Source organism: Micropterus dolomieu, linkage group LG18 (genome assembly GCF_021292245.1).
Source record: "Micropterus dolomieu isolate WLL.071019.BEF.003 ecotype Adirondacks linkage group LG18, ASM2129224v1, whole genome shotgun sequence".
In the NCBI taxonomy this organism is placed as follows: Eukaryota; Metazoa; Chordata; class Actinopteri; order Centrarchiformes; family Centrarchidae; genus Micropterus; species Micropterus dolomieu.
The window spans coordinates 4,968,196-4,983,241 of record NC_060167.1 but is presented as its reverse complement, the minus strand read 5'-3'; the positions used below and the strand labels follow the sequence as shown (position 1 = coordinate 4,983,241).

The window sequence follows — 15,046 nt, the reverse complement described above, 5'->3', positions numbered from 1 at the left end:
AATAAAACTCAAACCACAAACACATTTTAAACTGACAGCGTAATAACTGGCATCCTTTTTCATTAACATTTGATACACATGCCACTCGGGGGGGGGGGACATTTGTAGTTTGTCCTTGCCAAAAGATGGCCAAAATATAATTTAGCTCCATGTTTATATGAATAACAGACAATAACCTAAAGTTTAAAATGATGATTTCATGCTAAAGTTGCATAAACACTATACCACTCCTTTAATAGGTATACATGATTGTAGATTTACCACCTGGTGTCACATTTGTGGATATAAATAGACTGTAATATATATCCTCTTTAGAGGGAGCAAGTCGAAATTCTGAGCTGGTGTAATTATAGACTATTGCATAAAAGGAATAATCCACTTGACATGCACGTTAGTCAGGATAATGTGAGACATTTAAGGCATGCAACATTACTATGTGGAATGGCTGCTATAGCATGAATGCCATTATTCCACATAATAACACAGCTGTGACTAACCACTGACCCAGCCCGTGTTAAAGACTTCCCAAAGTCAACGTTCAGCCAACTATTTACACGGGCAACTTATTTGTAAAGGCCTGATACACGCAACATAGCCGCTTCAGCTAAAGTTAGACTAGCTACGCACTAAAGCAAACCCATGCTGTTACACGGATATGTGACGATGTAAACATAAATATATGTACCCACATTAATAGAACTGACTTCGGCAGAATAACATGAAGCAAAACAACTCACGTCAACGTTTGTTGGAGTCTACATCTGCGTGTTAAAGCGGCTGATTTCAACAAGGAACCTGGCTGCGACTGGACGAAGGACAAAAGGCAGTTAACAACGTTACTGTCAGTTGCAGCTGCTAGCACTAAAGTTGTTTACTGCCTTGTGATTAACGTTACCTAACCTTGCAGCACAATCGTGTCACTATAGGTTAACTAACTAGACTAAGTGTTAACATTAGCTTGTTAACAGCCTTGTTTGGGTTAAATTGGCAAATTTTCTATTGGAACAAGGCAACTAAGTTATAACGTTTGCGCAAGCGGCTAACTCTAGGTTAACTAATTAAGCCACGCAACGTTACACGTTTTGGTTCTTTACTTAGGTACGTTGACGTTAAGGTAACTGACCTTAAAACAAGTTGACAGGGAGCGACAAAGTAGTCTACCGCTAGTCGAAGCTTCAATGTATGAACAGAACCAAACACCATGCATCAATCTACCAATTTAACGCTGTCATGCTTGTTAGTGAAAGTCCTTGCATCATGAGACGACACACAAACTAACGTTTGATTTCAGACGTTCGTTAACTTATAGTGCAACTTATGAAGCAATTTTAACATTACCTCATCTACAGTCGCCTTCCGCAAAAATCCATCGCAGTGGGCGGCAAGTTAACGTTAGCTAGCGGCGTGAGCCAGTTCATAAACTAGGACGTGTCCAAACTGGATCTTTCTGCTCGGTGGTGTAACTCTCGGTTTGGGACATAAAATGTAAACGTTTCAATCGAGGTATAGATCACGTTTTGTAAGTTATAAGCAAGGCCAACTGTAAACCGCCAGCTTAAAACAAGAGTTTGCCATAATATTTTCTCCGCTGACGAAAGAAATGCACCTACTGGAGGCTAACTAGCTAGCTTAGCTTGAAAAACAAAAGATTGCGCGTCTCGTCTCGTTCCGCCGCCGTAAACAATACAGATACTACCTATCAAAGTGACACCTGCTGACGTTTTTAATCGTTGGAGTTTGTGTTTCAATCAATATGTAAGCGTATTAACAAACCTGACATCTTTCGGGCTCATTCTCAGCAGAGATAAACCGCCATCACCATCATCTACCTCTTCAACTGACTGCGTACGTAGCTGCTAGCTCGCTAATTAGCCAACAAACATTTGCGTTAGCTCAAAGGACCCCTGGTGCAACGAGGTGTTGGAAGACTGTGTTCTGCCTGAATACAATTAATTTTACTTTAGTAGGGTTTATCCATCAATGGGGTTTGAAGCCTCTGTACTCCCCCCCCAGCCAGTAATCCTGATTTTACTTTGTGACATAATAAGCAGTTTTTAAGTTGTCTACTACATTCATTTAATCAGAATCAGAAAGAGCTTTATTGCCAAGTACACGTACAAGAAATTTGCGTGTGTAAAATAAAAAAATGTGGCAGTTATTTATATGTGCATTACACCGGATATGTGTTGTGCAAATATATTACATGGGGGGTTGTATTTATATAAATAAAAAATCTAAAAGAATAATAAGGAACATTAATTACAAGTGCAAACATTTATAGTATGTATTGTAAACGGTGTGGGTGGGGGGTGACAATCAGTGGGAGTCCCGGGCCTTGTTAATGAGGCCAGCTGCAGATGGGAAGAAGCTGTTCTTTGTGTGTGTGACCCAAGCTATCAGACTTTTAAACTCAAATTCATCCTCAGCACTGCTCCACTGAATATAGTTTATTTCTGTCTACCATTTTTATAATTGCTTTTATATTGCTGTATATTGTCTACTACGTAGCGGAAGGGAGTTACAAACTCAATTTCACTTTACAACCTGTTGTAATGTGACAAATAAATCTACCTTGTATGCAGTAATGTACAGAAAATAAATTACATGACTGAATTAATCTGTTAGGTGGGCCCAGTGCAAATATATGCATTTGGGCACTTAATGACCCCCATTTACTGCCTCTTTTATATTAAATATATTTACTCTCTGGCCTATACTCAGTCAATTTCCATTAAGAAGGGCGCACAGCAGATAACACATGGCACCTTATAAATGAACATCCAGCATTCCTATGATGGAAAAATACTTGGCCTGGTATCAGGTTTTCTGTAGGTCATTTAGTTTGTGGTCATTTTATTATACAAAGCTTTACTTTCAGGTAATGGTTAAGGCTAATAATATTTTTGAGGAAATTATTTTTCCTTTTCTTTTCTTTTTTTATTACAGTTCACATTCATGATCTGTTTTTAAAGATTTTCATCTTTAATGGGAGACAAATGGGCTTGGTATTAAGAACGACAGACAGGTTAGGGAAGAGATGGACTAACACATTGTTTTTCACATTGAAATTGATTTTTTGACAACAAAAAAGATGGAATATCACCTTCTTTAAAACAAGTCCTGTATATAAGATAAGGCCAGATGTGATACAAATGCAGGACCCACCTCAGTTGATTTTTACTCAGCAGTCTCATCATTTTTCATGATTTTGCAATTAATCAAAACCCAATAAAGGTACAACTTATCTTATATTACATTTTCAAAATCCAGTGACATCAGTGAACCTGTGCCCTTTGGGGTGTCTGTGGCCATGGGGCAGTTTCCTGCATTGCTCAACTGACCAGCTTTGAGAAAAGATACGTGGTGTACCATTTTACTTGTTTTTCCTTTAACTGACAATGACAATTTAACTACAATCACAGACAGGTTGATATTCCACTAACACTTACAGACAGAATAATAAGTAAACATATATAAACAACTAAATAAAAATAAAAAAGGTGAATCATAAAACCAGAAAATCACTAATAAAGGGGTTACCACACTTGATATGTCAGATTTCAGAGATAACCGTGTGCAAAGAGGCTATTCTCAGTTTTTGTAAATAAATAAAGTGATGTGCAGATATGAGATCAGTATAATAAATAGTTCTAGTTCTGACAGTCAGCTCCTGCATCATAAGCACAGCATTGTAATCCTTTTTTTCTTTCCTATTATTTCAGATATGTTATCAATTTGCCTGCAGAATCGTGATGCAAACTGCAACTGTGACTTGCACAAACTCATATTTGAAAGGGGCAGGAAGCCAGTGTAGCTGTACTCTTCTCAAACTGTAAGTTGTCTACTCTGCTTCTCTTTGTCACTGTACCAACTGACAGGAAGCCTTGTTTAAAATATAAATTTTTTAACAACTACAGTGAAACTTACCAAGATTAATTATAAACCATTAATGCACAGTTATTTAAATTTTGAGAAATAAATCTATGCAAAATGAACAAGTTGAGTGTTGCGACAGCAAGAAATAACAAGAAATCATATTTTCTCCAAACTTTATTCTCACGTTTAACTTATTACACAGACAACCAAAAGAGTTAGTTTGCGATGAAAATGCATATAAATAGATAGAAATAATAATAGAAATAAAATACCTGGAATGAATTAAAGAAAATTGGGAAACCTGGGAAAAATCTTACCAGGATACTAAACTTGTAATCTTTATACAAATGAAGGGTCACTTGTTTTTTTGCTACAGCTGAATCCCCATTGACTTGCACTAGCACCGCTAACAAATGCAAACACACAAGGCTGCCTTTAGATTCTGAAAAGAAAACATCAGTGAAAACAAATTTAAATGATCAGAAAGCCACAAAATTTCTCTCCATCTCCATCATACAGACTTTCATCAAATAAAAGCAACAGAAGCTGTAGGTTTTGTTACATTGGTGCCCGCTGCAGAGCTGAAAGCGACATGCTCATCTATTCTGTCTTTCAGTGAAGGACAAGGGCGCTGTGTCCTGCCTGTATCTTGTGCTCTCGGAAACAGATCTACATTGCAGGTAGTCATTTAAGGTATTCAGGATGGACAGCCGTCAGTCCCCTAAATCCTGTTTAATGGACAAAGTGCATATCAATCAGCTTAGTTTATAGTGAAGCCTTATACAGTATTGTTACATCGCGAAAGGTCAGGGTAAAAGAGCTGACACGCAGGCAACATCTTGATTAAATGCAGATGGGCAATACAACCTGTAACAGGAATGGAGACTGACAACTGCAGGAACAAAATCATAAAAAACAATCTGAATAAAAGTAAACAAACACAAAAACAGCATTATACATTGCTGTCAGCAACTATCTCCATTCCTGTTAACTGAACAGCAATTTGAGTCAGCTAGCATGTCTTACTAAGAATCAGATAAAACCTATCTCAAATTATTTATGTCCATCTGATGTGTGATATTACTGTATATGACAGTTTGGTAACAGCACCCTTCATTTTTCAAGTCCAGTACAAGTCCCATGTTTGACCACTTGCAACTTTATTTGGACATACAAGTGTGGGTTAGTCAGTCATGATCACAGTGATTCAGACGTGACCACAGTGGCATAAACAACAGCATAGTGACCAGGACATGACCATAAGGGCACGGACAAGATCGTAGTGACTAGGACATGACCATAAAGGCTCGGACAAAATCACGGTGACTAGAACATGACCATAAGGGCACGGACAAGATCATAGTGACTAGGACACGGCCACGGGGGCTCGGACTGGATCATAGTGACTAAGACATGACCATAGTGGCCAGGACATGACTATAGCAGCACAGACAAGATCATAGTGACTAGGACACGGCCGTGGGGGCTCAGACTGGATCATAGTGACTAAGACATGACCATGGGGGCTCGGACAAGATCATAATGACTAAGACATGATCATGGTGGCACAGACAAGATCATAGTGACTAGGACACGGCCGTGGGGGCTCAGACTGGATCATAGTGACTAGGACATGACCATAGGTGCTCGGACAAGATCATAGTGACTAGGACATGACCATAGGTGCTCGGACAAGATCATAGTGACTAGGACATGACCATAGGTGCTCGGACAAGATCATAGTGACTAGGACATGACCATAGGTGCTCGGACAAGATCATAGTGACTAGGACATGACCATAATGGCACAGACAAGATCATAGTGACTAGGACATGACCATAATGGCACAGACAAGATCATAGTGACTAGGACATGATCATAGGTGCTCGGGCAAGATCATAGTAACTAGGACATGACCATAATGGCACAGACAAGATCATAGTGACTAGGACATGACCATAGGTGCTCGGACAAGATCATAGTGACTAGGACATGATCATAGGTGCTCGGACAAGATCATAGTGACTAGGACATGACCATAGGTGCTCGGACAAGATCATAGTGACTAGGACATGACCATAATGGCACAGACAAGATCATAGTGACTAGGACATGACCATAATGGCACAGACAAGATCATAGTGACTAGGACATGACCATAATGGCACAGACAATGACCATAATGGCACAGACAAGATCATAGTGACTAGGACATGACCATAATGGCACAGACAAGATCATAGTGACTAGGACATGACCATAATGGCACAGACAAGATCATAGTGACTAGGACATGATCATAGTGGCACAGACAAGATCACATGACCAAAGCTGACTGGTGGCTCGATTCGTTAGGCATCATTCTCTGGAGCAGCACCTCTTATTCCAGTCGTGGGTTTGTATCCCGCAGCCGCCAGCAGTGATAATTGCTTTCAATTTTATATGGGGGGGTTGATGGCGTTGTGGATAAGATGCACGCCTTTGGTGTGAGAGACCCAGGTTCAACTCACTACTGTGACACGTCCACCACTGTGTCCCTGAGCAAGACACTTAACCCCTAGTTGCTCCAGAGGTGTGCGACCTCTGATATAGCAATTGTAAGTTGCTAAATGAATAAATGTAAATGTACTGTGAGGCATGACTGAGGTGACCCAGACATGATCACAGTGACTCAAACTTGACTCGGACATCACAAATGGACATGACCATGCTGATTTCCACAGTGACTCCAGTATGTCCTTTGTGACTCCGACGTGACTTTGTGGACTTGGACTCGGACATGACCACAGCAATTTCGGACACAACTGAAGAGACTCAGACATGGCAGTAGTGATTCAGACATGACTGTTGTGATTGAGGCGATGGGAACGTGATCATAGCGATTCGGAAATGTCCTTGGTGACTCAGATTTAAACATAAAACATTGAAGACTTGGGGCTCTACTTGGACTTGGTTTGGTGACTTGACTTCAACACTACTAACTGTTTTCGTGCTTTTGGCCTCTAAATGTTGCCCATGTGTCATAGCCTCAAAATTTAGCCGGGAGCATACAGCAGCCATTCCAACACTATTAAAAAAAGCATATTAGGCTAACAGGACACAAGAATAGCGATCACATGACTGGTTGTAGAGTGTAGAGTAAACATCCTCAGCAGTTACAAACATTCCTATGAGTAAAATAGAGATATTTCAGTTACTGTATGTATTACATTTAACATGATGCAGCATTTCAATGATGATAGTCACTATTTCCAAGAGAAATCAATAAAGTGCCCAAACCTTACTTTCAAAGTTGCTACTTCTTGTTCATTGATTTGGAGGAGTAGCTAAGAGGAGTCGCTGTTGTCTCTGGAGTCAGATATCGGGGTAAACCATAGACTGAAGCTGTAATATCTTTTGGTATATTTGGTATATATTAGAATAATACCAAGAATTCTTACATGTAATCATCAGTGGCAAAAGTAGTATTTGGCTCTTTTACATAAGTAAAACTAACAATCTCACTGAAAAAATACACCATTACCATTGAAATGTTACATTCAAAATATTACTTAAGCAAAAGTACAGGCGGATGGGTAGAAAATTTGAGGCTGGACAATTGTTTGCTATTATTTCAGTTTCCTGCTACCAGTCGGAGCCATTCTGTCAATGAATTTGTGAAATAAAATGGCAACTGTTCCTAATGTTGCAGCTGTGGACGCTTTAAACTTTAAAAGCTCCTTTACATTCAAACATTAGAAGGGGAAAAAGGCGTTATATGCAATGATTGTGTCACTAGTTTCCTGTTTTATTTGTCATGTGCAGCCACAGTGCAAAAAGCTAAAAGCATAAGGCACACAAAATGTAATGGTGACATTTTATAACATTGAGTCGTAGTAGCAAGATATGCAGCTCTATGAAAGTCTCAACTTTCCCAATCAGAAGTCCAAAATATATGTACCCCGGTGTCTAATTTCGACGATGCCAGTGACTCCTCCTGCTATGCTCCTCCTAGCCTTAATTCTAGCCTCAATGCTAGAATTTTAAATGTTTTAACTCCCATCAATTACTTTTATTTTCTCCTCCTCTTCTTGTCTTGTCCTCTTCTCTCCACTACAGACATTTTGTATTATTTTCGACTTTCTCTCTTCTGTTTTCTCTACTGTCTTCTTCTTCCCTCTAGGCTCCACTTACCATCTGTCTATCAAAGATGCCCACCCTTCATAACCCTTCTCCCCTTCTTCTTCAGTCATCAGAGATGTGTATCCTGCTCCTCTTCTTCCTCCTCAGTCGCTGCTTGATTGACAAACACCTTAAAAACAAAAGGATAAGAGACTTCATGCTGTTGCCAAGCAGAATAAAGTCTTTTTCCCCAAAAGAAGCACTTGTTTACGAAAAAATATTTCAAGCTTTTCTAAATGAGATGGCTGCTAGGACTCATTCATTTACTTACTCATCCATCCATTCATTTTTATAATAATTGTTATTGTTATTTTATCGGCTTTGTGTTATTGTGTGTTATTGAATTTTACTTCTCGTGTAAAAAAACAAAAAAAACAAAAAACATTTAAACAATACTGACAGAATAAAGGAATAATAACAGACACGTATGAGAAAAACACCCACTCAAATCAAATGTTTATTCCTACATTAATATGCACCCAAAGCTAATCTAATTTACAAGCAACAGATTCATTCTTAGACACAGAAAGAATGTGTGTGTGCTTTGTATATGAGTGTTGTTTGAGTTTGAATTATGTACATATGTGTGTGCTTTACTGCTTTAACATCTGTCGACACATCTGTTGTTTTTTTTTTTATCCAATCACCTGCCAGCGATTGCTGTCCTCCCTGCCTCCTTCTCCTCCCCCCGCGAGCCCATTGGTACTCGGCTTCTTCTCCTGCATCTCAGGCTGACTGTCGTTGGCCACGTCCAGCGTGGGATTGTCGTGGCAACCGTTCTCCACAAAGTGAAGTTCCTCCGCACGGAACTGCAAGGTGAAATAGCACCGAACGACTTCTTCTCATCACTCAGTAACAAAACAGCAAGGACAGGTGTGTGTGTGTGTGTGTGTGTGTGTGTGTGTCTACCTGTGTGTCTTAGCTACAGGCAATCGTCTTTGCCAGCACACATATATAAATCCAGACGTGATGATGACCATGCAGATGGAGCCGATGATCACCAGAACCACAAACAGGTTGCCGTAGTCGCTGCTTGTTAGACTGCGCCGATACTCGCAGATACTGGCTGCGCTGTAGTTCTGGATGCCCACCTGAAGAAGCAAACACACACACACACACACTCACATCGTAATTTAACTGGATGTGAACACAAACATATACACGTTTTTCATCACAGAAAAATCATTCGCCTGTACAAGTACACACATTTTCACATATTTGATTTCATGTATTTGTTGATAAGTAGGTTAGGCATTGTTTCTTTATATTTGCACAGTATTATATAGTTGCGAGTACTTCATCAAAATTATTGCCTTAACTTGTAATCTAATGTATTGTCATTGAGCACATTCACTTACAGATAATGGCTAATATTTGAGATGTAAAGGTGAAGTTTTAAAACTATTATTACAGTTACTATTATTAAAATTATGTAAGGTTTGCATACAAAAAAAAATGTTTCCTCCTGCTTGACTTTTGTTTTTGCTTTTCTTGTTGTTTATTCGATTTCCAACTTTAATATTAAAAACAGGAAAACAGATATTTTCCACGAGAAGAAAAAAAAATTCTTCCCATTTGATTTTAACAGATAATCAGGTGATATTTGAGTGTTGACATTGGTGTCAAACTTAGAGGTGATTCCCATAACTGTATTTCAGTGTTCACCAGGCGCTTAGTGATTGGCACTTGGTTCCCGCAGTTGCTTTGCAACTAATTAACCAGTTTAAAGTCTGATGTCGATCACATTTTGCTCAACTTTCTAAAATATATTCCTAAATCAGGAAGGAAGCTTTTCTTTGGGAGAAGAAATCAGTGAAAGAAGCTTTGAGCTGTAAATTCCACATTAAATATGAAAGTATCACAATGCGTTTTATATAAGCAGAAACCTGTCTATAATGTAACACCTGCATCTGGAGACACACAGACAAAAGTAAAAATTTAAAGACATTATTGGACAGTGTACCTCATTCAAATTTTTCCTGATTTCTCCCAGCATGCCCAGCACATCCTTGGTAGCCATCACTCCTGGAAGACCCACATATGTTAATTAAGTCAAGAATCCTGAAAGCCAACAACAACCTCTGTGTGTGTGTGTGTGTGTGTGTGTGTGTGTGTGTGTGTGTGTGTGTGTGTGTGTGTGTGTATTTTTAAGTGTATGAATGTGTGTGCTAAGAAGCTCTCAAAGCACCATTTGGGGCAAAACAACTATTTCTTCATTTTCTGAGACAGCCAGTCTGCATGTACAAGTAAAGTATTTGTTTCTTTCTAAATATTATAAAGAGAGCAACTTGTGTGCGTGTGTGTGCGTGCGTGCGTGTGAGTGTGTGCGTGTACCATTCTCAGATGCCACGTTCATCAGCAGCTGGTGTTGCTGGTGTGTAGGCTTGCTGAGGTAGATTACCCACGATCCCTCTGGGCTGTTCATTCTTCGAGCAAACACTCGCTCCATGATCTTCAACAACCGCACGCCCTGGTCTACACGAAACTCCTCCTGTCACACACATTTTTCTACAAGTTAGCACTTGATTTCCCTGCAGGTATAAAAACTGTTTTTCATCTCTCTAACACACACACACACACAGCTGATACTGAGGCCAAAGCAAAATTATTCATCAACGCAAGACATGAATTTACATGTACGAAAGAACGATGCAATCTCTACTTGTTTTATAAGAGAGGAAACAAGAGAAGAGGCTTCTGGCTCCATCAATGTTGCCATAACATTGAGTTCACTGCAGTGGCGGTTTGTGTTGCTGCCATGGGGACAGACGCTGCAGGGGAAGGACCTTCATACCTCACTTTGACACACACAAAAACTGATGGCCTCCAGCTGTTCTGTCTGTCTGTAAAACCAAACTGAAGTCCTTGATGTTTTCTTCTGGCTCTGACAGTGTGGGAGAAAAGTCTGGCTGCAATCAAAGACATTCAAAACTCGAGGTCGGATGTTGATCTTGAGGAGAATAAATGGTCAGAAGACGACCAGAGTTTAACAGGCGGCTTAAGGAAGGGGTGTGCTTGAAGCATTTGGTTTGTACAAGGCCTCGTCCAACCACATCTTAAAGCAAGTGTTTGGCACATTTGAGGGGGGTGTGAAGGGATATTTCCTGCCTTTTCTAGCCTCCGCACATCTGACCAATCACTGCATGAAGTGGGTGTGACTGTCGGATTGACGGTTTTGGATTTTGTAAGGTTTGGTCATCTGTAGCTTGCCTTGCCATCTTTATCACAAAAAGGAAGTTTTGTAACTTTCTTGTGTTATCTTGCACAGTTCTGCAGGATGTATTTTGTCACTGTGGATGACATTATTTGTGTTACTGTTTAGTAATAAAACATCAGAAAGGTGTTGGGGGGGAGAGAGGGTTTCATACACCGTTTAATGATCGGATCAGCACTTTGTTTGATACGGACACCTTCAGCTAACATGTGATCAGAGAATCTGCACAGAAATCATCTCTGAGTTTTCACCTGTCGTCCATCTATGTCCAGAGCACGTGATAAAACTACTATTTAAGAAATAACAGGCAACTTTATCGTATCAATTTATGAATATAGACCTAATCCAAAGCTGCCACAGGTACTGAGTACATAAAGAACATCTGAGAACAAAATAACAACAAAACAAAACGTTTGCATTTGTGTCTGCATTGGTTTATAGTATTTATGTCCATTTAGGGGGTTGATTAACAGGCTTTGCAGGTGCAGATTTGTTAAGTAACTAAGCAATGATACACATAAACGGTCTATATTTTTGTATATTTGATCAACTATCTACTCTGTTCTTTACACACGACATCTATTTCATGTCTGCCGGTCCTGGAAGAGGGTTTTTTCCCCTGTTAGAGTTTTCCTTATCTGATTCAAGGGTCTAATGATAGAGGGTCTTATCTGCTGTAGAGCTCATAAAACCGCTTGAGGCACATTTGAGATTCTGTGCTATTATAAATCAAATGTACTTGACCTGAACAACAGTATTACTGTGTAACAGACGTGCCATGGATACTAAGCATGGGATAACAAGGCAGACTGTGTTCAAATCAGATTTGTTTGAAGTCACTTTGCCTGATGGTTAGGTCTGTGAGGTAAGATTATTATACAAGTATTGTTACCATGGTTACCCACAGATCAATATACCTTGACACTGATTTATAATAGTGTTAATCACATTCAGCATCACCGTTCAGGAGCTCTAAAAAATAATGTCAGTCTTTTTCCTCTTATTTCCATGATTCTTAATGTGCATTTCCATCATAACTCTATCAAGTGTTTCAATTGACAATCACAAGCCAATCACGCACAGTGCATATAAAATCACATTAATATCACTAATTAAAATGCTAAATGTGTCACCTTTCATTTAAATATTGCATCTTGTACTTACACAGTTCAAGTTTTGCGTCATGTTGAGGATGACATAGCCTCGTCCAACCAGCTCGCTCCAGTTTAAACAGACCACCTTTCAGAGTTAGATAGGGTTAGAACAATGAAAATGAATATTTAATAATTAATAAAAGATTTTTTATCTCAGTCGTCCTGTGTCTGTGCATACTGTACTGTGTGTCTGTAAAAGGTACCTGTCGTGCCTCCTCCATCTCAAAGAAATCGCTGTCTGGTGAGAAGACCTCTGGGGCTCCACCTCTCCTGACCTCTGACCTCTGGGTCAGCAGGGACGTGGTCTTTTCCAACCAATCCCAGGACGAGTCGGTGAAGCCGATGGTGGGGGAGGGATCTGTGGTGAGCGGGACGATGTGTCGGATTCTTGTTTCCTCTTCCTCCATCTTTCTCCATTTCGCCTCCTCCACCTCTTCGGCTCTGTCTTTTGGTCTTATCCCTTCAGTGAACAACCATAATTACCTAAAGACTAAGGAACAGCATTGTTCTTATACTACAGTGTATTATTAGTTAGTCCTTGTATTATAAGTATATTATATGAGGGAAAATGTAAGCTCAGACTGTTATTTAATTCTAAAATAACCCTGTTTGTCTGCTTAGCTTAGCTTGTATGTTCAAACAATATGTATTCATTAACCTAACACTGAAAGAGAAAATGCTAACTGAGGTTTTTGGCATACGGGTAACACTGGCTGGGGTTGCTTGAGTGTAAACTTCCCGAAATCCAATAAAGAGCTGGACAGAGCCACTAACGTTAGCCTAAACTCTGGTAACTTCCAGGACACAGTGGGGAAATATTACACGGTGGATGTTCTAGGGCTGGGAGATATGGCTAAAAGTGTTATCAAGATAAAAAAATATGTATCACTCGTTATCGATAATTATCACGATAAATGTCAAATCTTTATTTCTTTAAAGGTTTAAAGGCTGATTTTTGTTCCTGTGTGAAAGTTAAACACACCGGACGGTTAATTGTGGTTCTGAACTGTTCTTCATGGTCAGAACAAACACTTGATGCCAAACTATGGATCACTTAACAAATCTGCGGCAGAACATTAAAATAATCATGATAATATATTTTTTCAACAAATATGCATGAGTAAAATTAAGTAAAATCTGTTTTTTTAAGTCCCTTTTCCTCAAGAAAAACAAATATCATAATGGAAAGATTAGGGGCTTATTTGTTTTGTGTTTCAAATTAATTTAATCAAACATTTATTGAACATTTTGTTATATTGTTATCGAGGAAAGTTATATCGTGATAATCATGATTATTGTTTTATTGCCCAGCTCTAAGATATTCTAATCGTGAGAACAGAGTTTCTTTTTTACTTAACATGTAACTACACAAACTAATACAGGTAGTTAATGATACTCTACTTCTCGGCTTTGTAATGTAATGTGGTAAGCTAATTAACTGTACATGCAAACGATTTCAGCACACAGTTTAATCTATTTATTGCACTTTATTTGTTGTTTGTAATTGCTAAAACAAGAAACCAGCCTTAAAACTCTTTAAAAGCAGAGAAACATTATTATTATTACAGCCACGTGTAATTTATACCACTTAAACATGTAGCTCGAGAAAAGGCCGGACAGGTTTGCTGTGCCTAGTTACTGTGCTAAGCTACGATTGGACAATCACTGTTTCGGGGAGGGGTTTATGAAACAATTATATTGGTCACAATTTTATTCTATATCATAATAAAATAAGAGCCTTCTCACCTCTAAACTCATGTTCTCCATGTTGCAGCTCCTCCTCTTCCTCCACGCTGGGCTGCAGGGGCTGTCTGCTGGGAGCCATGCCAACCTCTGGTGCAGTGGGATTCTGGGTAAATACGCCTTTGTGTGCCAGACCAGTTTCTTCTTCTTCCTCCTCCCTCTCTGTGTCTTCATCCTCTGTCTCATCTGCAGCCACAAACCAGAGGTTAATCAAAAGCAGCAGACGCCCTTCATTTTTTCTGATGTAACGCTCTGTGTAATGTTAACTCTTAAAGGTTCAATGTGTAATATTTAGGAGGACATATTAACAGAAATGCAATATACTATAAGATCCATACCCATGTTCTCAGTGTTGTATAAAGACCTTACATAATGAACAGTTATGTTTTTATTACCTTAGAATGAGACATTTCTACCTACATACACCGCAGGTCCTCTTACATGGAAGTCACCATGTTGCGGCACCATGTTTCTACTGTAACCGAAACGGGCATACAGCGCTACAGAGCTTGTTTTGTCACTACGTTGAATAAGTCTGGTTCATTAGAAGTAAGAAAAGAAGTGAAATTTGGACATTTGGCTGAGGTAGGCAGTTTATTTCAGAAGCATTTTTGTTATATTTATTGAAATACTCTTTACATAACCACAGCAATCAATAATTCAAATGCTCTGGCACAAAAATAAAAACAATATCCTGTATCAGTGGCTGTCACCGGACTGTAATATGACCTACCTGCCTACCTGTCTAACTCCACGCACTCTGCCCGTGCACTATTGCACATGAAAATGTGTTTTGAGGCCTCAAAGGAGGGGGTGGGAGTTTTTCGGTTGGATACTTTCAAAATCTTGCAGTCTCTTGCTAGTTTTTCCCACGTTGCCTACCCAAGCTTTAATTAA

General features: G+C 39.3%; 2 protein-coding genes and 1 long non-coding RNA gene across 9 annotated transcripts in view; 1 reads left to right on the top strand and 2 right to left on the bottom strand.

The window, feature by feature from the left end:
* The window catches only part of LOC123956466 (bladder cancer associated protein), a 5,737-nt gene extending 3,808 nt beyond the window's left edge, over window positions 1–1,929 (bottom strand). The window contains exons 1-2 of one of the 5 annotated variants that reach the window (XM_046028676.1): window positions 1,774–1,909; window positions 738–805 (exon numbers count right to left, since the gene is read on the bottom strand). The gene's annotated coding sequence lies outside the window, so the exon portion shown is untranslated. Of the gene's footprint in view, window positions 1–737; window positions 806–1,123; window positions 1,271–1,338; window positions 1,579–1,773 lie in introns of those variants that run through there. The other 4 variants (XM_046028679.1, XM_046028675.1, XM_046028680.1 and 1 more) reach the window with 4 other exon arrangements.
* Window positions 1,238–14,319, top strand: LOC123956472. The gene is made up of 4 exons (XR_006821545.1): window positions 1,238–1,503; window positions 3,723–3,832; window positions 8,693–8,854; window positions 14,181–14,319. It is a non-coding gene; the product is annotated as an uncharacterized LOC123956472 (long non-coding RNA).
* Window positions 4,070–15,046, bottom strand: part of podxl2 (podocalyxin-like 2) — a 26,667-nt gene continuing 15,690 nt past the window's right edge. Inside the window, exons 7-14 of one of the 3 annotated variants that reach the window (XM_046028642.1) lie at window positions 12,610–12,866; window positions 12,417–12,491; window positions 10,373–10,529; window positions 10,002–10,063; window positions 8,952–9,129; window positions 8,686–8,848; window positions 8,051–8,168; window positions 4,070–4,604 (exon numbers count right to left, since the gene is read on the bottom strand). In XM_046028642.1, the coding sequence (XP_045884598.1) occupies window positions 8,102–8,168; window positions 8,686–8,848; window positions 8,952–9,129; window positions 10,002–10,063; window positions 10,373–10,529; window positions 12,417–12,491; window positions 12,610–12,866 (959 nt within the window). In that variant the 3' untranslated portion in view covers window positions 4,070–4,604; window positions 8,051–8,101. Of the gene's footprint in view, window positions 4,605–8,050; window positions 8,169–8,685; window positions 8,852–8,951; window positions 9,130–10,001; window positions 10,064–10,372; window positions 10,530–12,416; window positions 12,492–12,609; window positions 12,867–15,046 lie in introns of all 3 variants that reach the window. The other 2 variants (XM_046028643.1, XM_046028646.1) reach the window with 2 other exon arrangements.